The 26,623-nt window shown below is 40.0% G+C and overlaps 2 protein-coding genes across 15 annotated transcripts in view; one reads left to right on the top strand and one right to left on the bottom strand.

Moving 5' to 3' along the window:
- The first annotated feature begins 130 nt into the window (after positions 1–130).
- PDSS1 (decaprenyl diphosphate synthase subunit 1) lies at positions 131–23,875 on the top strand. Of its 2 annotated transcripts, XM_075705395.1 has the most exons (12): positions 131–265; positions 1,969–2,024; positions 2,574–2,579; positions 2,876–3,002; positions 3,377–3,507; positions 10,396–10,537; positions 11,333–11,444; positions 11,533–11,642; positions 18,309–18,389; positions 18,571–18,684; positions 22,840–22,920; positions 23,678–23,875. In XM_075705395.1, exons 1-12 carry the CDS (start codon positions 131–133, stop codon positions 23,816–23,818), a joined length of 1,236 nt encoding a protein of 411 aa, XP_075561510.1. In that variant the 3' UTR covers positions 23,819–23,875. The 2 variants fall into 2 exon arrangements, with proteins under 2 accessions (XP_075561510.1, XP_075561509.1); XM_075705394.1 differs by lacking the exon at positions 2,574–2,579.
- Positions 23,876–25,274: 1,399 nt separating this feature from the next.
- ABI1 (abl interactor 1) overlaps positions 25,275–26,623 on the bottom strand; it is an 83,555-nt gene continuing 82,206 nt past the window's right edge. For all 13 annotated transcript variants that reach the window (XM_075706027.1, XM_075706016.1, XM_075706015.1 and 10 more), the window contains one exon: positions 25,275–25,967. In XM_075706027.1, coding sequence (XP_075562142.1) covers positions 25,792–25,967 — 176 coding nt within the window. In that variant the 3' untranslated portion in view covers positions 25,275–25,791. The remainder of the gene's footprint in view (positions 25,968–26,623) is intronic.

The raw sequence follows: 26,623 nt of genomic DNA, 5'->3' as shown, positions 1-26,623 counted from the left end.
GCGGCCCGCGCGCCCGGATGTGCTGCCCGCACCCTGCGAGAGGGCGGCGGCGGCGGCGGCGGCGGGCTTCCGCGTCCGGGTCGCGGCCGTGCCGGAAGGCGGTGCCGGCGCGGCGGGCCTGGGGGACACCATGGCCTTGCGCTGGTGGTGGCGGTGCGGCGCCTCCTCCCGCCGGGCGCCGCCGCTCGGCTGCCTGCCGCGCCTCCGCCCGCCGGGGCCCGGCCCCCGCGCCCCGCCGCCGCCGGCCCCGGCCCCCAGCGCGGCGGTGAGTGCGGCGCGGCGGCGGGCGCCTGGAGGTCACCGGGAATGAATGGGGCGGCGGGGGTCCCCCGCGGGGCCTAGGGGTCGGGCGGGCGCATCTGCCCCGCGTCGGGGCCGCCGCTCCTTCGGCCTTGCCCGGCCCGCGTCTCCCCTCCGGGCCGGGCAGCGCGAAGGCCCGAAGGCGGTTCCGGCGGCGGCGGGCGGGCAGGCAGCTCCCTGCCCGGGGGGTGGCCTTGCAGGGGGCAGGAGCGCTCTCGGTGCAAGGTTAAGCACCGGCTTAAGGGTTTTCAGGGCAGGGTTGGTTACTGTTGTGGGGAAGAACCTCTCGGACTCTTCTCTAGGTGGGAGCGGGGAAAGCGATTCTCATTAGTGTGAGATTTTCACTGTGTTTGAGCGCAAGTTAGCATTATGAGTTGTAACGGGGTCAGTTCTTTCACTGCATTCGTTTACACCTTCCTCACAAGGCCAAACTGCTGTTCAGACCTGCAGTGGAGTGTTCTGTGATGTGTGCAGAGTTGTGCGTGACCCAGTCGTACGGTGTCAAGCAGCAGTGTAAAGGAGACAGTCTGTGCCCTCACCAAAGGAAGAATAGGAAGAGATCAGCTATTTTTTAACAACAGAAAATGGTGAGGGGTATGAGAGAGTGAACTTAGGAAGGTCTTGGCCATAGGGCTGGGCGCTGAAGTCAGACAGCAGTGAGTTGCAAATCTATTATAAGTTAGGGTTCCTCTCCTTCCTCTGCTTCCTTTGTCTCCTTGCCTGGCCTTTTTTCATCCTGTACACAAGGACGATGGAAGGGTGTCCTGGAGCCTGTGCGTTGCTCTTGTTTCTCTCCCTGCATCCAAGGAGAGAGAGGCTTCAAGTTGCTTACAAGGAGACAGAGGCATGAGAAGCAAGTTGGGGGAACTTTTCTCCAGTTCTAGGTCTCCTTGAGCATTTCTGTGCTGGCTTTTGGAGAGGCAGTTTGGTGAACGTGTGGATTGCAGTGATTTCAGGCAGGGTCAGCCCGCCCAGGCCCCTGAGTCAGCGTGCACTCCAGGGCACGGCTGGGTAGTTCTTGGCAGTGGTGCCAGGAGCAGAGCAAAAGGTGTGTTTCCTTTCTCAGCTTATCTCTGCTGGTATCGTGTACCTGGGACCGCGCCTTCCCCTGGGCTCCCTCTGCAGGGAGAGATCATTGGAGAGAGTGCCGAGTTTGGAGGTTAGGTTCTTGACATTTAGCAGGGAAGATGTGCAGGTGTAAATTATCATAAGAAGCAAGCTGAATTAAAATTGCTTCAGGGGAAACCAAGGACATGTTCTTCTGTTAGTGTAGTGGTTTATGGAAACAGCTCTTGTTGTTTTCTCTGTGCCTTGACTGGTGCAGTCCAGATTTATCAAATAGGGAACGTTTGAAAATTGTGCCTTCCATGAGTGCAAAAGCAAGGTTTCCTTAGAGCAGTTCTGGGAAGTTAACTGATAAGCCTTCTGGGCTGGTCCTGCCCAGAAGAGAAACTGAGCAGAAGAGTCAGTTTAAGTCAGAAGTTAATGTACATATTGGCAGTTATGTCTCACATGATATGGAAGGAGATCATGAGACTCCCTTTGCTGCTGGGTTGTTAAAATGGAGAAATAGAGCAGTGCTGATGAACAGACACTTGTTTTTTGTAGTCAGAAATTTTCTGTCAGTTTAAAGGTCTATTAAATTAACCCTGTTTTTCCTTTGTGCAGATGTGTCACTTTACCCAAAGAAGTTCAACTTTGTCATTTCCAAAAACATTTAATGTGTAAGTTGGAGATTCATATTGTTGTGTAATGGGTAAAGACATAGTTATTGGGTGAACTGGGTAGTTACACCTGTGAGCTGTAAACTTTGAAAATAAAGTTATTCACTCTAGTACATAGTTGGATAATTCTGCGTAGACTGCTGCTATGGTGCTGAGTCTGAATCTTAAGTCCTCCATCCTGGAGAGCAATGGGCAAAGCAAGAAACACTTTGAAAAAGGAAACAAAATAAGAGACATAAACTTCAACTCCAGGGAACATAAAAAAAAATCAGGCCTAAGCCTAATGCATCCAGGTGGAACTTTCACCCTTTATATATGAACTTTCATAGCATCATCATGCTACCTGGAAGTATTGATTTAATTTATAATGTAGCTGGGTGTGCAAAGGAGAATTTTCAAATTCAAGTCAGGAATATTTTTCCAGGAGTATACAGGAGAGGGAAGAAAGTAACAGAATAATTGTGTTACTGGAAGATGATTGCTTCGTCTCCAAATGTACACTGTGCTATCAATAGCGTATTCAAAAGGAACACACTGAGAGCAATGCAGTTTTATGTGTCTCAGAAGACTTCTGTAATCTGTTAAGGGCGGCGTGTGTGTGTTATTGTTTGTCAAATGCTGTGCTTTGCCAGCTCCTAAAAGTCTACGATTATCAATATATAGCTGTGCTGTTCTTGTCCCTTATTAGCTGGCTGGAAAGAATGTTTTGATGTCTTCTGTCTGTATTTTAGCTATTTGGTTAAATTTAGTGTGGGGGGAGAGGAGGAGGAAAGGCTTTGAAATGTTTCTGTTTGGGGAATTTAGGGAAAGTTTGCTTTTAACAATGTTGCTCTCTTGAAATACACTATCAGCAGGTTTCATCATACAAGTATATCCCACTTGTGTAGCTGCAGTAAGACAGTTAGCGATGAAAAATACCAAGACCCTTTTCAACTTGGTAGAAAAGACTTGAAGAATCTCTATGAAGATATTAAAAAGGTAAGGGATTTTGGTGACTGTTCTGGGATGTTGTGATGAGTCTGATCTTAATAGCAACTATTGCTTTGGGGGATAGCTATTGAAAGAATATTCTTTATATTTATGAACTGCTGTCTGAAATTGAAACTGAAGGCAAAGAGAGCATTTTTACATATAGAACATTATAGAACCAGAATGCAATTTTTTTTTTCCTGATTTTTCCTGGAATACATCATTTATGTTTCAGATTACTCATAGTAATTTTAGAAACAGCTTCGGCTTACATTGGGTGGAATGAATGCAAGCCATAACCTTATATATGCATACTGTTTTGCTTACACTAAACAGATTGGCTTTGTGAGTTTTATGCTGATATGTTCTTTTCCTTTTTATAGGAATTACTTGTATCTGCGGCAGAACTTAAGGAAATGTGTGATTATTACTTTGATGGGAAAGGAAAGGCCTTTCGACCAATGATTGTGGTGCTAATGGCAAGGGCTTGCAACATTCACCATAATAATTCCAGGTGAGTCAGTCACTTTTAGATATATGGACATATATCGTACTTGAAATTTATCATTCTTGTGTTCCTGAAAAATATGTCTAGTAACTTTATGAAAATAAAAAGCTTCTCAGTAAAACCTGAATTTAAGTTCCATTGTGAAGCTGTATTTTTGTAGTTAGCAGTGCAAAAGGAACTACTGGGTTTATTACATCCTTCCATGTGTAAAATTGTGAAATATACTGCAGTTGTAACTGGTGATGGATAAATAATGTTGTCAAATTCTGATATTTGTTAGGCTTTTAGCCAATTTTAGCCTCTTGCATAAATGCTTTATTAGTTTCAAAGACTATTACAGGTTCTATATGAACTTAATTAAAAGTATTTTTCATTTGTAACCACTCGTGTAGCTATTAAAGTCTTGTCACAGGTAAGAACACTGCAAGAAGAGACTTCCGTAGCTTTTTTTGTTATTATGCAGAAAAGCCATTAAGCAAGTGGTATGATTATAATCAAAGCTGTGAGACATTCAAAACAGTCAGAAATTGCCCCCATCCCCCAGGAGCAAGTTTCTACACTTTAATGTAAGATTCTAAGCCTAGAACTGGTGTGATCCTCATGTTCTTCAAGTTACTTGTCTTTTGAAAGTAGTTTTAACTGAGCAGAGCATCCTGCTCACCCTGTACTCTCTATCGCTCCTTGCTCTGGCTGATTTCAAACGCTTCTCTCCACACGTTCCTATCAGTTGTTATGTTTGCATTTTGAGGAAAGAATGTTGGCTGGAGTGTTCTCTGCGTTCCAGCTATGCTTCCAGTCTTCGCTCGTATAGAATTTCAAACATGAAATCTTTGGTCCCTTGCCAGAAGTTTTTCTAGACTAATTTATCAGTCTTAAGGGATTTTTCTCAGCTCTCGCATCGTTTTTTCTTTAGAGGTAGGTTAATGCCTTGTTGGACTTGATTTCTATCTCAGACAATGGCATCTATTTTGCTGCTTGATTGGCATCTCCCGGTGTACCCCTCCTATGTGAATATAATTTTGAAGGAGAAAGCAAAACCTAGTTGGCAGTGTCCTGTCCTGTGTGTGCCAATTCCTCTTGTTTTAGGAAAACGTTGTCCAGGATTAATGAACTTCACTCCAGCCCGATTCTGTTCTCCATTCAGTATTGCTCCTTGCCATTGTCTTAGAGGTAACAAAAGGAACAATATCGGTTGTGAAACTCCTCGTGCATGTCCTTTGTGACAGCACTGACTGGCTTAATATTTTCATGAGTGGTCTTGACATGAAAAACAGGAGCGTGGTGATGGCACTTTTTTGATGACAAAATAATTCTTGATGACATGCATGGTGGAATGAAAGGAAGCACAATAAAACAAAAATTTCTGCTTGAGCTCATGAGTGGGAGGCTCTGCTTGGACACTCATGAGTGTCCCATTAGGGTGTAACCCCAGTGTGATTTGCAGCCATCTTCTCTATGAAAAACCTGTGAGTAATGCTAGCATGCATCAACCAGAGTATATCCAGTTCAGCTATGGGAATGCTGATACCCTTGTGTAGCGCTTTGTGAAATCATCAGCGTATCTGTTCCTTGTGTTCAAAAAAAAATAGGTCCAGCTAGCTTCAGGGATGGACTGCAAAGATAATCAGGGAGATTAAAGGATTCATGGTCTACAAATTTATCAGGAACAGGGGTGAAAGAGCTGCTTAAGGCAAAGGACAATGTTGCTCAGAGGGTGGAAACTTACAAGGAGACTTTTAACAACTGGGCAGTGAGTTTTTGGAGCATCCTTCTAGTCAGAATAACAGGAAAAATGGTTTTATCTCATTCTAGTGCATAGCGTGAGAAGCTTATGAATGAAATTATGTAGTGTACATGCAATACCAAGAAGGCTGGAATTGATGTCATGTAGTGTAGGAGGTGAGCAGTGACTCAAAGACAAGAAGTAGCTGTAGAAAGAACTGAATTTACTTCTATATGCTCAAAGTGTATTTGCTGTCTTTTGATGTATTTGCTCATGGACACATTCTTGTCCATGCGTTGTGCTGTCGTGAAACCGTCAGGACCAGTTTTGAGACCTGCCCTACGCCAGGGAGAAAGTGTGATCTCAGAATTCAAATGCCACATATGCCTGAGGCACATGTTTGCTTTGCAGTAGCCAACTCTCAGCATAAGTGCTCTGATTTATAGATGCCCGTGTCATTTGGCAGCATTTGTACATCTGTTGCAGTTTTTGTCAGCACCTCCAAACTATGTTTGATGTTTAAAAGCCTCCTCATTAATCTGAATGTTCCTTGTATAAGGACAGACTGAGTCACTGTCTCTGTCATGTTGTTTTTAGAATGAAATTCTGAGTAGGGAGAACAGAAATGTTTCAGCAGAGGAAGAGAATGAAATCCCAGGGTATTTACCTTCCTCTTCTTTGCCTCATGCCACTTTTCTCTAAGCCTCTGATTGTAATTAAAATTCATATACGTTCATACAGGTCTTCAGTGTACTGTTTTTTGGTTCATGCATGATGACCAACAGCTTCTGAGGGTTGTGTAGGCCATGCCAAAAGAATATACTTTCATATTTTGGATGCCCACTTACTGTGCGTTGATGAAGTTTTATGGGCATTTTCTTCTCTTTTGCTTTTAAGCTTCTTGAGGCAAGCTGTGTTACATCTGCTTTGTATATACATATACTTCCAGTTCACACTGATACTGGTTTCATTATTGTTGCTTCTTAAAGCAGCATTGCTTCCAGGTCACAAATTGTTCTTCCAACTTTTTACTGTTTGTGAGGAAAATTGTATATGTAGAGAAGGAAACATTGCATATTTGTAGTTCAGCTACTCTGCTATAGACCTGAGGGGGAAAAAAAATGCTTGCTTTCCATTCTGCTTCTCCCGATACTTTTTTTTTTTTAAGATGTTTTTCTTCTTTCAACTTGTCATTGCCCTTAAAGCATTTTATTGTTCTTTTCCTCAGTTAATAATGATTCTTCTCCCAGACTTGTTTTTCTTTGTTGAAGCTTTGGTTCCCACACATATAATCAAAGACACTGGACAGAACATCTGTAGACCTGTGGGGTGAGCCAATATCCTGTGCTCTTCATCCCTAGCATTGTTTTTTTTAATTCTGCCTCTGGGGTTTGTGTTACTGATGTTGAGTTTCTGCTTCATCTTGCTGCCATTCTCAGTGGTCATATAACTTGCGGGCCTGTTCTGATTTTTTTTTTTTTTTTTTGTGCAATACTAGTAGAAAAGGTAATAATCTTCCTTGTTTGGCTGTTAAAATAACAAGATACAACTTCGTAAGGTTAAATGTCCTGATCTTAGGAGGCAGTCCACAGAGACCTCTTTGTCTTCACAGAGCCCCGCCAGAACAGCTGAGAATTCTTGAGTGAATGGAGGGGAACACCCAGGTAGCTCTGCTTACAGATTAAGTGACATGATCACTTATGTTTAGATTTGAGGAAGGCTAGGTATTTAGAATGCCCTCAGCAAGTTAACTGTCTTTCTAGAGTGAGGTCACTTCATTATACTCCTAACAAGGAGAATGACAGTTGTATAAAGAGTCTGAACTATTATCAAGAAGATAAGTGTCTGAAGCATTCATATTGTTCTGTGCTGGTATGTTAGTTTTTTCCCTTGACAATCAAAGTGTTAGAAGTCCAACCCTGAGTCCTTAGGTCCCTTGGGCAATGACTTTTTGCTTAATGATAGCAACTTACCTTTGTGTGAGAGTGAGAATTGTTGTAAAGAGTTTAAGTCATGCAGACCCTCAATTTCACACATCCTCTGGCTTCTTCACATACCTGTGTGCAGAATTTCACAGAATTATCACTTAGCCTGACTGGACCTCATGTTTCTGTTTCGGGTGTATTCTCCAGAGGTGTTAGCAAATAGGAGTTTTTATTTCTATTTCTGCAACCAAAATGAGAGAGAGAAACAAATAAGAGAAGGCCAAAGAATTATAGAAACATTTTGATAGAGAAAATAGTGAGCACAAAAGATTTAGGGGGGAAAAGGGAAATAAACCCATCAAAATACTGCGAGAAATACTTAAATATAATGACCTGGCTAAACGTGATAGAATAATATTTCCTAAAGATATGAGGACCTGCCAGCAGCTTTAGTCCTCTTTTCTTTCACTCCTCCAAACCATGGTTGTCAGATGCCTGTACTGTATGCTGGTTTTCAGCCGTTCTGTAATTTGCTCCTGTGTTAACACATTGTTTCTCTATGCTTCCCCTAGTTTGCAGTGCCTTTCTGTGTCACAGACTGTGTTTCTGAAACGTTCATTTCTTTCAGCCACAAGGACTTAACAGCAAAAGTGTACTTTGAGGAGTGTGGTCATAACACAGAAATTTTGCAAGTTCTTTTGCATGTTTCCTGTCTTTAAACTGGCAATGTTTACTTCCTGGCAAACACATTGCAAAGCTCTTTGTTGCAGACTGTAAATACTGTTTTGTGTGGTTTTTCCACCCTCCCCCCCCCCCCCCCTTTTTTTTTTTTAAGAGGGATATTTGGAGGGAGAGGTGTGTTTGGTTGGGTCTTTAACCTGTAAGATCAGCCTTGGTCTTGTTTAGTGTCCATGAAACAAGTTCTGTAACAGAAAAGACCTCAGAGTACTGTAGGTCTATAGAAGCTTATCACAGAATGAAGCAGGGGGTCCTACTGAAAAACAGAACATGATCAAGGACTTAAAAATTAATAGAATACATGTGTAAAAAGATAAACTTCCAGTTGTATAAAATTTTTGTGTAAATAGATATCATCTTGGGATGCCTTTACTTTGAGAATGACCTAAAAAAGGCATCTTTCCACTTACGGGACTTGGGGGGACCCAGTTATCTATTGTTACTTCTACTTTTTGCTTTTGTTTTGCAGGCGAAGCAGAATGAAAAATGGCAGGGAATGAGAAGGATCCTGTTTCTTGTGTGTTTTCCCTAAAATAGGCATGCTCTGATTCAGAATTAGTCGCACAAGATGTTTGTAGGAAAGTATGGAAAATTGTTTTGCCAGCAGTACGAAGAACCTTGCTTGAGACCTTGTAGAAATAGCAGTTTAAAAAAACCCCTTGAGGTTAAATTACCACATTAGATATAACATTCTGGGAACCAGACACATGAACCATGAGCATTCCTATGCCATTTTTAGTCATTGTCAGAGGTGAAATGCACTATAATGCAGAACTTTTCAAAACCTGCTTTTGAAATGTCTGTTCTTGTGCTGTCTTCATACTACTGAAAGATTTTGGTGTGTTGGTGAGTGTTGCCATTTACTGCTACTTCTCAGCAGGAAGTCCAGTCTGCTGACATAATTAATGAAAAAGGGAGTCCCCAAAAGGAGACCAGTTCGTGAAAGAGGCTGGAGACCTTTACAGTTTTTTGAAGGTAAGATCTCCTACTTAGTAACAATAGTTTATTTTGGAAAACTACTTTTACTAAACTAGCATTTGACTAAATTACTAGTCCACAGTAAAACTTACCTTCAAACAACCATGAGGGTTTCCAGCTCTTATTTTCTGTTGTTTAAAAGCCACATTTTTACAGCCTATGAGCCACACATCCTGCTATTGTTCAGGATGTAGAACTCCCACTGACAGCAATGCAGAGTTTTGCATAGAGGTAGGTGTCAGAACGCAATGTTATGTCAGCAGACTGCAAGATGTTCTTTCATTTTGTGATTAATCACTAGATTTTAATAGACATAGGCAATGCAAGAAGATTTTAAATTCCCTTCAGCTGAGTTGAAATGATTATCTTCTGTTTCTCTCAGTTCTTTTTCTGTTCTGCTGGAAAAGTGTGATTTGCTCTGTTATCTGTATACCAGAACTAAGGTATCTATATATCAGAAGTAATTTTTTCTTTTGTTGGTTTTTTTTGGTTATTGGTTTGGGTTTTTTTCTTTTGCTGGGTTTGGTTGGTTTGGGTTTTTTTTAACGTCCATGTGAGCTTGTTACAGCTATAAGGCAAGACTGACTGGGATAGCCATTTCTGGGATCTGCATGCAACCCATGATGAAAACAGGTAGAAAAAGATAGATACTAGAACAAGGCACTGGCAGGTGGATACTAGGGTAGATGGTCCTTTGTGTGAGCTAGGTTGGCTCTTTTATGTTCGTTTTTCCAACCTAGATCCCTAGATAATTGTTCTTATGTTCTTCCATTACCTTCTTTTCACTTAGTTTAAAAAATAAAGTACGCGTGAACTACTGAGAGTTGAATCATCAGTGTTAGATCTTCCCAAAGGCTGAATTTCAGTAAGTGTTAGGTAGTTAGAGTTTACAGTCCTAAAGTGGTTGGAGTATAATTCCAGTTAATTCCTTAGGCTTTTGAAGAACCTCTGAGGTCTTAAGATAATCAGATAAGATAAAGGATAAGATACATGAGTTATGTCTTTCAAATGTAGAATACAGGTTCCTATGCCTGCTAATCTCTCCAGCTTGCTGGTTAGTAGAGTTAGCCAGCTTTGGAGAGTTTGTGATGCTGTGTCTTATAGGTAGAGCAACACAGAGATAAGGAAAATTTAAAACTCTGCTACAAAGCTACCTGTCATTCTTTTCTCTGCCATTTTCCAGATTCCCATCTCCTTGGAACCGAGCATGCTGTGCTGTTTATTGCAGTCTGGATTTAGAGGGACTAGAGTCAATAACTTGGGAGTTTTGCAGTACTGTTAATGCAGCAAGGCAGAAACAGGCCTAATAAGGATGGAAACATCCCATTGCACTTACTGTACTAATGTGATCTTACTTTCTCTTGTTTTCCTAATTCCAGGCTTGAAAAATGGGGTTCAGACCATGGAAAAGCTGCAACAGCTGTTTTCAGAGAAACATTTTTTTGTTTGGTTTTAGTAGAGATTTCTTCTAGTGTATTGCAGCACATATAATTGATTCAATTATTTAACAGTTCCTGTTTTTTATTTTAGGGAGGTGCAAGCAAGCCAGCGCTCTGTGGCCATAATTGCTGAGATGATCCACACAGCTAGTCTAGTTCATGATGATGTTATTGATGATGCAAATTCTCGGAGAGGAAAAATGACAGTCAATCAAATCTGGGGAGAGAGGAAGGTGAGTTTGGTATTACGTGCAAGACTGGCCTTTGAGTTTCAGCAGAGCACAAATACCTAGGTTTTTTGTCACGCTACTGTCCTTAGCACAGTCTCGGGATATGCCAGAAAAAGTATGAGGAGGTGTGTACAGATTGTGGGTAAGACAAATATGTGCTCCTTCTCTGAACTGTTGGAAGCATTAGATAATGTATGATTGTAGTCTGATTCTTACTGATTTTACATTCCCTGTGGCATTCTCTGCAGCGCTGCTGGAATGCTTTGAACTTGTACCTCATCCAGAACACTATACGTTACCCTGATTCAGTAGTAAACGCAAAAAGGTTTTCAGTCAGCATGAACATTTTTTGATTTTTTGAGAGAGGTGTTTCTTCATAAAGCATTAAAAGGAAGGTCTTAATCAGAAAATGCAAGGGAAGAAGTATACTGCTGAAACATCAGAACTTATCATGGCAATTCAGAGCTGACATGGCCTAACAGTCACAACAGAATGGTCAAATGGGGAAGTAATGTTCAAAGAAACTTCACAGGCAAACACATATTCAGATATTGCATACAGGGAGGACAGTGCTTATATAGAAAAATATAAACAGCACTGTAATATAGGGATTCAAAAATTATTCCAATTTTAATATTTGGTTATCTTCTGTTTTCTCTTTGTTACAATGAGATATGTGTGCTTTATGTAGGAAGATGATGTGATGTGAGTAGACCTGCCAAATAAAGGAAATTGTATTGTCTGTACTAAGACTTACAGGAAAAGACTTAAAAGATCAATTTTTTTTATTATTATTAGGCTGTTCTAGCTGGTGACTTCATCCTCTCAGCTGCTTCCGTAGCTTTAGCACGAATTGGAAACACTACTATCATCTCTGTTCTAACTCAGGTGATTGAAGATCTGGTGCGTGGTAAGGTCTTTTTCTATTTTTATCTTCAGATTTGCTTGCCTAAGCAGTAAACCCACAAATAAAAACTCCCATCTGTGCAACTTTTTAGGTGAATTCCTCCAGTTGGGTTCCAAGGAAAATGAGAATGAGAGATTTGCTCACTACCTTGAGAAGACTTTTAAGAAGACTGCGAGTCTTATAGCAAACAGTTGTAAAGCAGTATGTACGTCTGTCTCTTCTAAAGTTAACATACCATACTGTAAGCTTCACAGTTAAACTCCTAGTTATTGCTGTTTTCTCTGGAGACCCTCCAAACCAAACCGTTTAAATGGTACTCTACCAGAATGTGAATAGGTTTGAGATTGCGCATTTCATCACAGTTCAGCTGTGTAGCCTCCAATATTGGTTTTCGCTCTTTTTTTATTTTTCTGTTTTATATTCATACACACATTTATTGTTATCCTCACTTGAATCAAAATAAGGTTCACAGTGGCAGCCTTTACTTTATGAAATTCTGCAACTGTGAGACAGTGCTTGTAATCTCAGTTGATAATTCTTGAGCCTGTAATTTGATTTTAAGTCATCTTTGACATCTGGTCCCACTCATTGGTGCCAAGTGGGACCTTAAATGATAACAGTGGGAGGAAACAACTAATTGTGTATACTCTACATTACATTGTAAAAACAGAAGTATGTACTTCTTGATTTGTTCGGGGGTTTTAATTATCAATTGCTATATCCAACCCTATCTGTCATTCAGTTCTGTTACTTCATTACAAAAAGATCTGATTCAAGATCATGTTCTTATTCAAAAAACATGTTTAGTTTCAGTGCAGAAAATGGAGAAGTGGGCAATAATATTGCCCCAAAAGAGAATTATAATTTTTTTTTTTTTAATTAAAGGTCGTATAGCTGGTGTACGCTATAGCAAGAGGGAGTTCTAAGAGAATTAAACTAAAAATCTGTGCTAGTGTTAGTCATCCTCCTTTGTTCTCAGAGAACTGGTACATTTGTGTAATAGCAGTTGAAAGTTGCTTAAATCAAAAGGATCATATAGAATGAGACACAGATTTTGTGTGGAGGGAAAATATCTTTCATTCTAGTTGGAGGAAAGACATTAAGTCTTCTGGATTGCTCATATTAATGGCAGTATGACCCTGGCAAGAATTTCCCTTTGCAAGTCTTCATGTAGTGGGCAATTCGACTAGTAAGGAGCATCACATTATTCTGTTACTGCTATAAAAACATACAGGTTTTTATATTAACTTTGACAATCTTCCTAAAAGAACCTTCACAGACAGAAGAATAAATCACCTTCCCACTGCGTGGGTTCTCCTTACAAATCTGCTGGTTTGAGTTTTTTCCCTTTCATAACTCACTAGAGTTAAGGTTTAAACACTTCCCTCCAGCTTATGGCTGTGATGCTGCTGAAAGGGGTGTTTGTCTGCTTTTCTTCCAGTGGTTTCTCTGAGTTGTTCCATTGCCAAATTGCTGGAGTTTGATATGCAGTAAAATTTGTGTTATAAAGGAAGAATGAGAGAGAGGTCTGTCTTTATGGCAAAACCATACTTACTGCACACAGTAGCAATGAATTGTGTTTATGTGTCTCCCTCGGTTTCTTTCTGCATGGATTAGGAGAACTCTGCTGATAGCAGTGAAAAGTGGGTTGTTTTTTTTGGGGGGGGGGGGTGTTTAGATAGTTTTGGCTACTAAGGAAAAGGATGGAATCGGAAGGGAGTTCTGTTTTCTGTAGTGAAAATGATAAGCAGGGTCATCAGTTCTAGCTTGAAAGGAAATTTCAATTGTGGAATCAAGGGTATTCACATCTTGTTTTCAGGGACAAAGTTAAGGAGAGAGATTATTGGTTTTCAGAACATCAGTTACAACCAGGCTAGTGTGTCATTAGAAGCAGTTCAGTTCCTGTTAATGATAGGAAAAAGAAAAGGGGTTGTTTCTGTGCGTAAATAAGATAAAAGCATTAACTGAAAAGATGATGTCAGACAGGTTCAGGTGGCATTTTAGAATTCTAGTGTCATGCCTTAGAGATGGAAGAGTAGAGTATTCCTGGAAAAACATCTAAACAAGATAATAGATAGTCTGGCAACACTGGTCTAGTCACTGCATTAGATACCCTCTGTGTTGCCAAAGCATTACTGCATTTAAATCAAAAGTTCTTTAAGTAAGCAAAATAATTTTTTTTATGGACAGAACAGTCTGTTCTAGATGTTAGAGCCATCCCAGTCTCCAGTTTATTTCTACAATAGTTCTGCGTGGGGGAATGTTACCAAAGTTGCAGTCGAAGTAGTACGTTGCAAAAGGAAATGGTGGCAGATGGCCCAGAGGGTCACTGAAGCCTTAGTTACTGAAAGGCATTTTTCAAAGAAACATGAGAGGTGACTTTGGTTCAAGAATTCAGAAACAATAAAGCTGAAGTGGAATTTCTATTAGTCATCAAGCAAGCTGGAGATGGCAAAATAAGCTGAGTAGGTTCTCTTTCTGTCTTTTTTTATCCTGCTGTAATGTGAATTCTTAACCCTCATAAAGCTGTTTGTATTTTGCATAGCATACTTTCAGAGGAGGGATTAAATCATGCTTGTTTTGAGATAAGTGTAAAGTTGCACTCGAGATTCTTGATTTCTCTGTTAGGAGAAAGCATGCAGCCTCATAAGTAAGGCAAGGCTGTGTATGGAAGGTCTGCCTTAGGGACTGAAGAAAAGGAATAGTCTGCAGCTCTGGATCTACCTGTGAGCTCCTGTTTTAACTAGTTCATAGTTTGGTGTGTGCATCAGAAAAACATAGCAGGGTGTGGAACTGGTGTCTAGGAGAGTAAGACCTCTGATCACCACCAGCAAAATTGATCCCCTCAGTCCAACTAGGCATGCAGACTACAATAAAGTCCAATGACAGATGTAGGGTAATAGCATCAGTAGCATCAGATACTATGGTCAGACAGTAAATTTCCTTATTTATTATTTAATATACAGTAACTCCTTTGGGGGTATTTCTTCTTCATAATGTTTGCTATGAAAAAGATTAGCATAAATATATCACAGGTATTCAGGCAGATAATCTTCACTTCTGTGAAAGTACATTCTTCATAAACAAGTACTTGGTTAACATGTTAAAGTATTAATTACTTGAGAAAAGGTCAAATGCATGAAAATGCAGGCTCAGGACAAGATAGTTGTCTGCTGCGCAGAGGGGGCTCCTGCTGGGTAGGTATCTTCCTCTCCCAGGTAGGCCTTCATCACCCCCTTCCCAAGAGCAGTTACCAAAAAGGATTTGAAGAGCCTGGAGGAAAAGTCAGCGGCATGCCCTGCAGCAGTGAAGGATAAATATGTACGGGGCTGCATCCTTACCCGCGTAGCCAGCACATCAAGGGAAGTGGCTTTTCCTCTATTCAGCACATGAGACCTCAAGGCTGGGCTCCCTCATACAAGACAGACATTCACATTGTGGAGTGAGTTCAGTGAAGGGCCACCATGACGGCTGGGGGTGGAGCAAACGATATGCCACGAGCTGGTTTTAGTCTGGAGTAGAGAAGGCTAAGGGGGAATCCTCTTGCTGGCTCCAGGTATGTAATGGGAGGGTGTAGAGAAGATGAAGAGATGCTGAGTGAAAGGATGAGTTGTACCATGGATGTACCATTCAATTAGGTATTAGGAAAAATTTCCCCATGAGGCTGGTCAAACACTGGAACAGGCTGCCCAGACAGGGTGTGGGATCTTCATCCTTGAAGATGCTCAGAACTCAACTGAACACAGCTCTGAGCAACCTGATCTAACTGTGAAGTAAGCTCTGCTTTGAGCAGATGGCTGGACCACATAACTTCCAGAGTTCCTTTCCAACCTAAACTATTCTGTGATTCCACTGGGAAGAGGAACAGTGCTCCTGCCTGGAAAAACGGCGGTGAATGAGCCACGAATGAGAAGGCAGGATCCTAACTGCTTCAGGAGATGGGCATGGAGGAGAAAGGCTGGAAAAGGGGAAGATTTTAGAGCCTTTTCCTTTCCACGGTGTCCACAAATCTAGGAGTGTTGAGAGCATACATCTCTTGTACTGTTTATACAAGCATATCCCTGCCCAGCAGCAGGTTTTCCACTCTGACCTGCAGGGTACAGGTATAGATGTGCAAGTGCTTTCAACTCCAGCTGCTGTATTCTCACATGATAAATAACGGAGCAGGATGTATCTACCCAGAGCTGATGATAGAATATTTTATGGATGTGAAATTCAGTAGAGGCAAGATTGGTTTATAGTCTCTCATGTAACATAAAATAATAGAAAAAATCCTTTGTTTTAAAAAGTGTGTTTGAAATAACACCAAGCAGATTGACTTGCTTTACTGAATTCAAAGAACCTTTCTAAAGAATTTGTTCCACTTGGTATTAGGAAAGATTTTTTCATCAGGATTTAGCGGAGGACAAGTCTGAATTCTTGCAAGATTAATTTTGTAATCAATCAGTCATATCAGGGGAGATACAGGATGTTTTCAACGGATGAGCTTTGTCATTTAGGCATATATCATTATATTGACATTGTTAACCTGATTTGTTTTTTTTAAAAGTATGCTATTACTCCAGTATGGCTTCAGTTAAACTTCATCATTCTCAGAGTGACAGGCTGACTGCGACAAGGCTGCCTGCCTGCATCCCAATGAGTGTCCAGATGGGGGCAATAATCCACAAGAGCAATTGGAGGAATTGGCTCCTGAAGCAACTCCCTGGTAGACAAGAGCCAGTCATGTTGCAGATCGGTGATGTGGTCATGGTCAGAGAGTTGCTCACTTTAGGTGTGACAGGCATATCACTTTCCTGGATTTTTTATTTTGTTTTGTCCTCGGAAATGTTCATAACCTGAATAAGAGCTATGAAGGTCTTCTCTTGCAAAGATGCAAGAATTTATTTTGCATTGATGAATTTTGCTTGTGTTACATTCTGTAACTCAAACTTCTCTTTTTTAAATGTACATATAGTGCTGTGATTCTTTAGGTAATGTCTGCATCCCCAGAAAACTGTCCACCTACAGGAATAGCTCTGCTCTGACCTTTCAGATTAAATGAGAAAGCTCTTCTTTTTACACGGTACCTCCTCTCCTCATCTACCAATTTGTGCCTACTCTGACTCTTTGCTGTTAACCAGGATTTTGTCACTGTTCTACTGAATTCCATATTTAAATTCTTCCCATGAAATGTGGTGGTAGGTAAAGATTTCATTGAAACAGGGTAGATGCAGCCCCCCTGCCTTGCTGATGTTATTTGATTTATATTACAGAAGCAACCAAAAGTTTGCTAGGCATGGTACAGCAGTAGATATTAGCTCTTTGGGGCAAATACTGCTATTTAAGAGACAAGCATCAAAAGGAGGATAAAAGGGCAAAATGTTCTAGTTTCATAGTTCCTAGCAACAACTACTTAAATATTTTATATTTGCAGTTCACTGTTTTAATAGCCTCCAGGATTTTCTATGATTAGGCATAAGTAGCATTATTTTCCTGCTATACTAGCCTCCTCTTTTAAATAAAATTGGGAAATGTGAGATGCTGTTAACATCACAGGCTTCCAGATTCCTCTGGGTTTTAACAATTATCCACAGATGCAGGTTATGACTAGGAAGTGTTCTGATGCTCTAGTTACCAAATGCACTGATGCATGGAATAGTCTCTAATCTTGTGTGAGTTGCATCACATTTGTTAGGATATAATGTTGTTTCTTATTTCCATCTTCATGTTCACCTTCAAAGCTACTATAGGACTTGCTTTTAGTTTGGGGTAGTGTTTTGTTTGGGTTTTTTTTTTTAAATGATTGTACCTTACACAGTCTTAAAGAAGAATATATATATACACACACACACATATTTTTATGTCATGTGGTTTTCCTAGCATGTATTTTTAGTCTTACATTAAGTAAAATGTATCTTCACTCCTTCCATTAGTCACAGCAGATTTGGAATGTCTGCAATAAGCCAGGATGGATTTTTGCCCCCTGTTCCTGCCTGCTTTATTGAAGGCTGAAATAAATCTGAGTTTTTAAATATAAACAACCTCATTTTGCAAAGTGTATAATCAATACATAAATGCAACAGCATAAGTGCTCTTACTTTGAGGCAAGATATTAATTCTCAAATCTTAGTTTGTGTCCTGTATTTTAGCTTTCAGGAGTTTATTCAGCAAAACTTCTGGGTCTCAAGTAGTCAATTCCTTTATCTGTACTCAATTAAAATGTTTTATTTGTTTATCTCAGTTTAGTGATATTTTTGTCTAGCTTGGTGTGCTTTCTTCATTCACTGTCTTTTCTTTGCCACTGTTTATCCCTTGATACCTTTGTCTGCAAGCTAATCAGCTCATCTTCCTGAGCAATTTGGTTATAGTTAACATCACCCTTAAAAATAATCTTATCTCAACTGTCAGTCCTATACTGAGTGCAACACATCCAGTTTTGTGGATTTTTATGAGGCATGTAATGTCCATTTATCTGTTGTCTGACCTCCAATTATAACCTGGCTGATTTATATATGTAATAAATCTAATTCCCCTGTCACTGGACTGTATATGACTACTAGCCTGCATGTGCAGTGTATCCACATTTCTTCTCTCTTCATCCTTGCATTATTATTTCTAAGTCTAATAAATATTTAATAAAGCTAATCTCTTTCCAGACTTGGATATATTTTTAATAATGCACTGCTGTTCAGCCTTGTTTTCTAATAAGCTTGGCTATTTGTGTGTATCTGTGATCAGAGATAAGCAAGAATGTGATACTGAGTCAGCTTTTTTTCCTTTCCCAGATCCCTACTGTCTGTGCTTGCTATGTTACACCTATGGTCAGAGTCTAAAAGTGGATGCTAACTAAAGATGTCTATTTACTTGGCTTTTCTTTCTTTTCAGGTTTCAATTCTAGGCTGCCCGGATCCCAAAGTTCATGAGATTGCATACCAGTATGGAAAAAATGTTGGCATAGCTTTTCAGGTAGCGCTTTTGTTGAACTAAAGGGAATCTAAAATCTAAACTTTTCCAAACTGCCTTAGAAATCGAAGTGGGCTGTCTTAATCCTTTCTATAAACCTCCTCTTAACAAGACTTACTCTGTATTTAGTTCTTGTTAAAATAAAGAAAGTTTTAAAATAATCTGTATGTTTACCTCTTTCCAGCTAATAGATGATGTGCTGGATTTTACATCGTGTGACAACCGTCTGGGGAAACCAACAGCAGCAGATCTCAAGCTTGGATTAGCCACAGGCCCTGTCTTGTTTGCATGTCGACAGGTAAGTCAGTCAACAGGAATCTATTTCCCCAAAACAAAAAGCGTACACTGCTCTTCACAGCACACGTAGAGGTCCAGCTCGAACACATCAAGTCTACAGCGTAGGTGATGAGCATGGCCTGGGCACATGTGAGAAATTGGTGCGTTCAAGATGGATGTAGTGTGCACACGCATGTTCTTTCAGACTGAGAAACACCTTCCTACACAAGTCATAGAATCATAGAATCATAGAATCATCTAGGTTGGAAAAGACCTTTAAGATCATCCAGTCCAACCATTAACCTACACTACCAAGCCCACTCTAGACTAATCAAGGGTAGACCAGACTAAACCATATCCCGAAGTGCCACATCTACCCGTTTTTTAAACGCCTCCAGGGATGGTGACTCCACCACCTCTCTGGGCAGCCTGTTCCAATGCCTGACCACCCTTTCCGTAAAGAAATTTTTCCTAATTTCCAGTCTAAACCTCCCCTGGCGCAGATTAAGCCCATTTCCTCTTGTCCTATCGCTAGCTACTTGGGAGAAGAGACCAACACCCACCTCACTACAACCTCCTTTCAGGTAGTTGTAGAGAGCGATAAGGTCTCCCCTCAGCCTCCTCTTTTCCAGGCTAAACAACCCCAGTTCCCTCAGCCGCTCCTCATAAGACTTGTTCTCCAGACCCTTCACCAGCTTCGTTGCCCGCCTCTGAACACGCTCCAGCACCTCAATGTCTTTCTTGTACTGAGGGGCCCAAAACTGGACACAGTATTCCAGGTGCGGCCTCACCAGCGCCGAGTACAGGGGGACAATCACCTCCCTGCTCCTGCTGGCCACAGCATTCCTGATACAAGTCCTCTTACCATTAGGCCCTTGTATCAAAAGCAGCACTAGTCTTTCGGCGCCCCAGTTCAAGTGCTTAACCTTTGCAAAGGGGCAGGTATTCAGAGAGTTTTTGCATGTTTTCTGCAGGTTATTCCTAAGTAGCTTCTCGCTTTATGTTCTTTCCTGAGACATCTTGTTCTCTCCAGGCTTGACTGTGTATGCAGACTTTTTGCCAAGTTCTGGGCTTTGTATCCATCCTGGGGCCAAGAATTTAAATCTCTGCCTAGCTTTTAGGTGGGCACCTCTATTTATTGGATTTGATCTCTTTGTCCTTGAGTCTTATCCAGTTACAAACATGGGAAGCTTTCCCTTCGGGGTGTAAATGTAGTAATTGTTTGGATAAGAGAAAAAGGAGTATCATAAATAAAATAAGCTTAGCATTGGTCAAGATTTTTAGTGGCTTAAGAATTATTTGCAGGGGTACAAGGAAAACAGAAGTGCCAGCAGCACCAAAAGAAACATTAAAATTGGTGCTAATCCGTAAAAGGGGAAGAAACTGGTTTAATGCACCTTGCTCAAGCTTCTGGTTCACCTGAGGAAAGAAGATTTGGGACTCAGAAAGCAGTCCCTCCTACCAGACTTCACAGCACAGTACAAAAACTGGCACAACTAGTTCCAGTAGAGCTCTAGTCTGTGATCTCATTAGAATCGCTCAGAGTGTAACATGGGAAAAGTTTTAAATAATTTTTAAAAAACATACAACTTTGTAACATTTATTTCCTCCTCTTTCTTAAAGAGCCTGGGGTGGGGAGAGGTGGAACATACGCATGTGTTTGTTTCCCCATCCTTTGGGCATTTACAAGGACACATATCTCAGAAAAGATAGGAAAGCAAAGAGTATCAGCCACTGAAGAATGCAGACAGATGCATGCTGAGAACAAACTCCTCTCAGTTCCTCCCCACAGACTCATCTGGAGGTTTCACAAACTTGTTCTTGAATCATTATTTCAGAATTTGTTGATAAGCAGCAGGATCTTGTTAGTCATCAGCAACTGGAGTTGTCTAAAGAACAGTGAGAGACTCAGGTACAGAAAGAGGATGCAATTGTGAAACTGTTTGTTCGTTTGTGTATTAAAGCTACTTGTATGGACAAACAAGGACATGTTGCAAATACTCTGATTTTGGCAGCAAATGGGTGACACTGATTGTCTTGTGGGTGTTGAATACTCCAATTTTTTAAATTAAAACTGTTCTTTTATTCATTTGTTTGAGTTGGCTGTCTCTGACTTCCAACTTCATCTATCATTTAATTAGCTTTATAAGATAAATGAGTTCATAATATGGAGGTACACAAAAAGAAAAACTGTCAGTTCTATTTTAAAATCTTACTTGTTCTTTGTAGGTCACTTTTAAATGCTTATCCTCATTTGTATCTTTGGTAGATGGGAAGAGTACGTTTTTGCATTGAAAGATAACTTGACCATCTTGCAAAGTTTTCCGCATTAACCGGAAGGCTTCTTTGCTGAAAATTTCCTGCTGTTTTCAAGAAACTGGAAGAACAGCACTACAGACTTTAAGTGATATATAAACAAAGTATAAGTGCTAAAAAAATTTGGAGCTTCAACAGACACTTATCTGTGCTGCTACTAAAAGATGTTTCATCTATTTGTATCTGGGAGTAAAAACTCCTGAGCCAGGACTTGAAGATAGTCCAAAATGTAACTGTTGTTAGTTACAGGCTGTCTTTTCTCTTGAAATTAATGTTACTGCTATCCTGCATACCCTTTAATATATCTGATAATCCTCATGTTGTCTTCTTGACGAACATACTTTACTTCTTAATGTGCTCTGGATCTTCAGTGACAGCCTCGCTTTTCTTCTTGTCCTCTCCCCTCCCTCCAAAATACATCTTTGTGCATTAGAATATTAAGGAGAGGCCTTTATACAAAAACTGTTTAGCTTGATGAGACCTATTTATTCAGTATTTAAAGTTAGTTCACTCAGTAAAAAAAACCCCAACACTTATTTTTTAAGGAAATATGCTAGTATATGTGTCTAAAGCACTCTTAAACTAGTAGAGCTGAAGAATGAGGGTTTATTTTTATTATAAGCATTCCTGTCAAATGCTTATATACTGCCCATTAAATCTGCAGAATGGCAGATTTAGTGCTTTAGATCCTTTAGTGCTTAAAAATAAAAAGTGAAAGCATATGCATCCTATATCATAAATATGAATAATATGAAAATGGATTATATGAACATTGCAATTAAATTGTCATTACATAGGAACAAAGCTAGGATCTAGAGAAGGCCAAGTGTGAGTCACCAATGAGCTTCTAAATGTATCTTCCAAGAAGACTACCTATGAATAATAGGGAAATGTCACAACAGTGAGGGATGCTACGTTTGTTCCCCAACAAGTCAGCAGATCTACAGTTTCAGGACTAAAGGCGTGCAAGGAAAGCAGATCATTGTTTACAAGTATACGGCAATAAAATAATCTTTGTTTGGCTATAAACCTTTCAGACAAGATGAACAAACACCTCTTTACTTTACAAATAGTTCTTCTGCATAGTAGCTGTCTTGAGTTGTGGCCTTTGTTTGTTAAGCATGAGGTTTTTCTGTTTCTGGACTGTCTGAAGAAAGTGCCTGCATGTTTAGGTAAGTGATGCAGTGACTTTCTCAGACAACTGACTTTAGTTATCTACCTGATTTGTAGGGAATTGAGTGTGCAATGCTAACTACAAATTCTACATGATTGAAAACAAAATACATTATAGTTTTCATTTTTCTCTTATAAAAATTTGTCCTGAGCTTTCCACAGGCAGAGCCTGTGTATATAAAATACCAGAGCAATGGAAAGCGTACATGGATTTAACAGTCTAAGGTATTACGAAGGGTTTTACAGGTCGAACCGTGCAATATAGATAAAACAAACCTCCTGGGTTCTCTGTTGTACACGTGGGGGGAGAGGTGCTGCTTCTAGGTGTGCCAACACTAACCATCATTTGTGATACACGAATACCTGAACCAGATTATACACCTGGAAGTAGCCACATCAGAAATTACCACAGTGCATCGTCTGCTCAATGTGACGAAATGGCAGGTGCTGACTTTCACTACCACTGGCTACAGCCAACGGCGCCAGCCAGTTTAAGTTTTAAATACTTGGGCTTTGCTATGCTACAGGCCTATGCAGATCGCAGGTATTAACCTGTATCTCTACCTGTATTAATGACAATGGCAGGGGAAGAGGACTGTACTGTGGTTTCTTTTTGACCTTAGCATGGCAGGCAGCTACATGGAAAACAACTCATAAGCGGTACAAAACCTTCTCCCTTTGTGCTTAGTTTCCAGAAATGAATGCTATGATAATGAGACGATTCAGTAAGCCAGGAGACGTTGAACGGGCTCGGAAATATGTGTTGCAGGTAGGACTGATACCAAGTATTTAGTTCCTGAAGTGCTGTCCCTGCTGAAGTCAGTCTGCAGTTAATTGCCTCTGAAGTGAAATAGCAGGGCTGTGTTTTCAAATACACGTGAAGTAGCATGCTACGTACAGTACCAAGCTAGTACTCTTTAGCTTTCTTACTAGCATGCTGTTTTAGCAGAAATTCTAGGTACTGAAGAGCTTTTTTTTCCTGTCCAATAGTATAAAATCCACATAATAAAAGTAAAAAGTTCATGCATGAACTCAGTTCCTTCATCTGAATAGTAGCTGTATCCAACAACTGGTGTAAGCAGCACGTAATTACCAGTCAGTCTTATAACTGGCAGCACACACCCCATACCAGTTTTAATTGACTCTGGTCTGAAAAGACTGAACAATTGTCTGTGCAAAATTAATACCTATTTTTTCAGCATAGCATGGTTTTTTGTATTTAGGCAGGAGGGGAGGGGTTAAACCATTAGTTTCTAATCCTACTGAATAGTATGTTATTCATACCAGTGTTGTTTTGTAAGTATACTTAAGTTTAGCATGGATGAGTTTTAGTATTTTGACACACTGGGCAAGAGATGTAGGATTCAATGAATGTAGAATGAATCCTCTTCCTTTCCCCTTCAGAATATAATTAAGTGTTCAGGGTACTTACTGACCTTAAAACTTCCCCCTGTAACTGGAAGAGGCAAAAGGCAGGAGGGAGGCTGACCAGTTCCCCATTACCTTTAACTGTCTTCTTATGCAAGAGTGATGGTGTGCAGCAAACTACCTACCTCGCCCAGCGCTACTGCCATGAAGCTACAAGAGAGATCAGTAAACTGCGGCCATCTCCTGAAAGAGAAGCCCTGATTCAGCTGACGGAAATGGTACTCATGAGAGACAAGTGAGAGGATTCCTTCTACTCCTTCTGGCAGCTATATACCAGACTGTGCCTCAATTTACTTCAAAAGTTATTTGCTTCCAACACAGGCTACCAAAAATTATTTTTTTAAATTTTTTTTTTAAGTTTTTTTTTTTTTTTTAAAGTGAAAGTTCAAAGTGTTTTATTGTGGTAAGCCACACAATTCAGAGCAAATCAAACTGTGCTAGATGATTGTTTTAGTGGGGGCTGTTAATTGTGGGGGGTAGGGCAGATGTTTACATGGTGATGCACAAAGGCCACAATGAGAATAAATACAGGTCAGTGTATGAGAACTGAAGTTGTTCCAAATTTCATTTGTTCACACTAACAAACAGAGCATGCATGTTACTATCTGGTAAACTCCTATGAAGAGAGATGGTTTGAACGCTTTCCTGACTGTTAAATTACAGAAGTTAAATACTGGAATTGTATATATGGAAATTGGTTTATTATAAAAGACTGTATGTAGCCTCTAAGTGGATATATACATCAATGAGAAGTTTTCCAATTCCTGATGAAATATGGGTATGCTACTGGTTGCTACTTGCTAGCAGTTAACAAGATGCAGAATTTGAGATTGCTACAGTTAAGAAAATGAAAGGCTCAGTATCTCTAACACACTAAAAATGAATGATTCAGCAGCCAGTCAAAGCTTCAACTCCATCACCTTCCATCACTCATTTATAGAGTTTATTCAATACCCTTCTAGGAGTCTGCTTTGAAGTCCCAGACACGTTCCTCTTCCAGCAGTTATCCAGTACTACCACATTCCTTTTCAGGTTATTTAAGCCACAGAATTTGTAGAACAGGGAAGTACCTCATCTCTAACTATCTCTGCCTGTGATCCCTTAGCCCAGTGGCCAAGTTCCTGTCATGTTTGTTCCCCCTTTGTCATATCTTGAGGACAAGTCTGCTGTCTCTGCTCAGCTGGGCACATCACCAAGCCAGATACAGATACACTGAGAAATGTAAGTTACGGATGGCGTCCAACTTACTGCACCTAGACAACTAGATTCAATCAAGAATCCTTGCTCAAAATAATTTTGGAAGAAAAGAACTGTTAAGAGTATGTATAAATGTGTAATTCAGGTTTCATATCTAATTTATTTGCCCTCTGTCAGTGATAAAGTCATGTTACAAACATTTGCTTTTCAGTACATTTGCCTGGGATAACACAGCCATGATTTTGCTAAGTTAGCATTCCAAACTTCTTTGCCAAGCCAACCAACAAAGTAATGGACAAGACCTTTGGTTCACTTATATATTTATGAATGGAAAAAGTCATAATGTAAATTTACTCATTAAAAAAACTTGGGTACAAATTACACATACATAAGACCACCCATTTTTTGATTCACATGGACACCTTAGACCCAAACAACTCATTGTAATAGACTTTAGTGAGAATACTCCAGGTAAAGATTACAACAATTGGAAGCATCTTGGATTTTTAAAAAAGTATATTTCAATACATAAGTTTGTATGCATGCTTTAAACAAATATAGTTCAAGAATGAGCAAAGAGTCTAAACAAAAAGTAATATGACCAGCACTAACATTAAACTTCTCATCCAGATTTTAATATGTTAGTCTAACGTAGTGTTAGTTACCATGCTGTACTGAAAAATGTAATGGCACAATCTGATCATGGTTCATTAAATATTATACCCTACTTCCCCAGAATATTTAGGCTGGTCATAAAATTAACAATGCATAAGTAAATAAGTATAACCAGTTATAGACAGTTGCTTGTTTTACAAATTGCCATCAGGTGAGACATACTGCCTCCAGAGACTTAGAGAGATGGACATTCAATCATACCATTAAAACAGTATGGCCTGAAGAAATGGGCGCATTTTTTTTTAAGTATATTAAGACATTTCTGTTAGCTTTCAGTTACCCCTTGTGAACAATCATGGTATGACTGAATACAAGACCCAACTTTGAAAAGCAAAGGATTTTAATCGGCATAGTGCATGATTGATTCAACATAATTCCCAGGAAACAAGCCAGTTACTCGATTGCAAACTCCTTCATACCAGCCGTCATCATTCTTCTTTATCACATAAATGATTGCACCCTCCATAAACGACAGCTCATCGTCTTTGTCCTTTGTATAGTCATATATAGCAACAACTGTGGATTGAACAGGGACATGTTTAGCATTTTATTAATAGCACCAGTATTAACATTTTTTGAAGTACAATTATTTTTTAAGAGACTAGTTTGCTGTCCAGGGATTTTCCTTAATGAAATGCTTTCCCCGTTGAAGTCCAGAAAATGAAATTTCACTTTTCTTGCAACATTAGCTACCAGTAAGAAGTGGGTGGTGACTACACTGAACGCTCAGTTAAACTGTTCACAGAGAGGTACAGGTGACCGCAACACAGTAAAGCAGAGCATACGGACACTTAAAAGCTGAACTATGAAATAACTGGCTCCATGAGTGGCAGTCATTTCTGGTCAGATTACCTCAAAAGCATATAGATCCCTGTGTAGGGATCTCTTGATTACAGAAAGCCTAAAAAAAAAAATTTAAAATAATCAATCTGTAGAAAAGGACCAATAGAAAAAAAATTCTATGCTATGGCCCCTGCAGCTATATAGCTGCATGTACTTTAGTGTATGGTCTTGTAAACATAGCTGCTTAAAGCCACTGTACAGGAGTGGATGGTCTTTGCTACAGAGCTTCTATGTGATAAGAAGTTTGGCGTTCCTTTTCAAGGAGCTACAATGAGTGCAAGTATAAAAGTTATTGTAGGAAAAAGTAGAAGCAAATTTACAGCAACGTC

The sequence above is a fragment of the Pelecanus crispus genome, chromosome 2 (assembly GCF_030463565.1).
Source record: "Pelecanus crispus isolate bPelCri1 chromosome 2, bPelCri1.pri, whole genome shotgun sequence".
Taxonomy (NCBI): Eukaryota; Metazoa; Chordata; class Aves; order Pelecaniformes; family Pelecanidae; genus Pelecanus; species Pelecanus crispus.
This window is presented reverse-complemented; position numbering and strand designations above follow the sequence as displayed.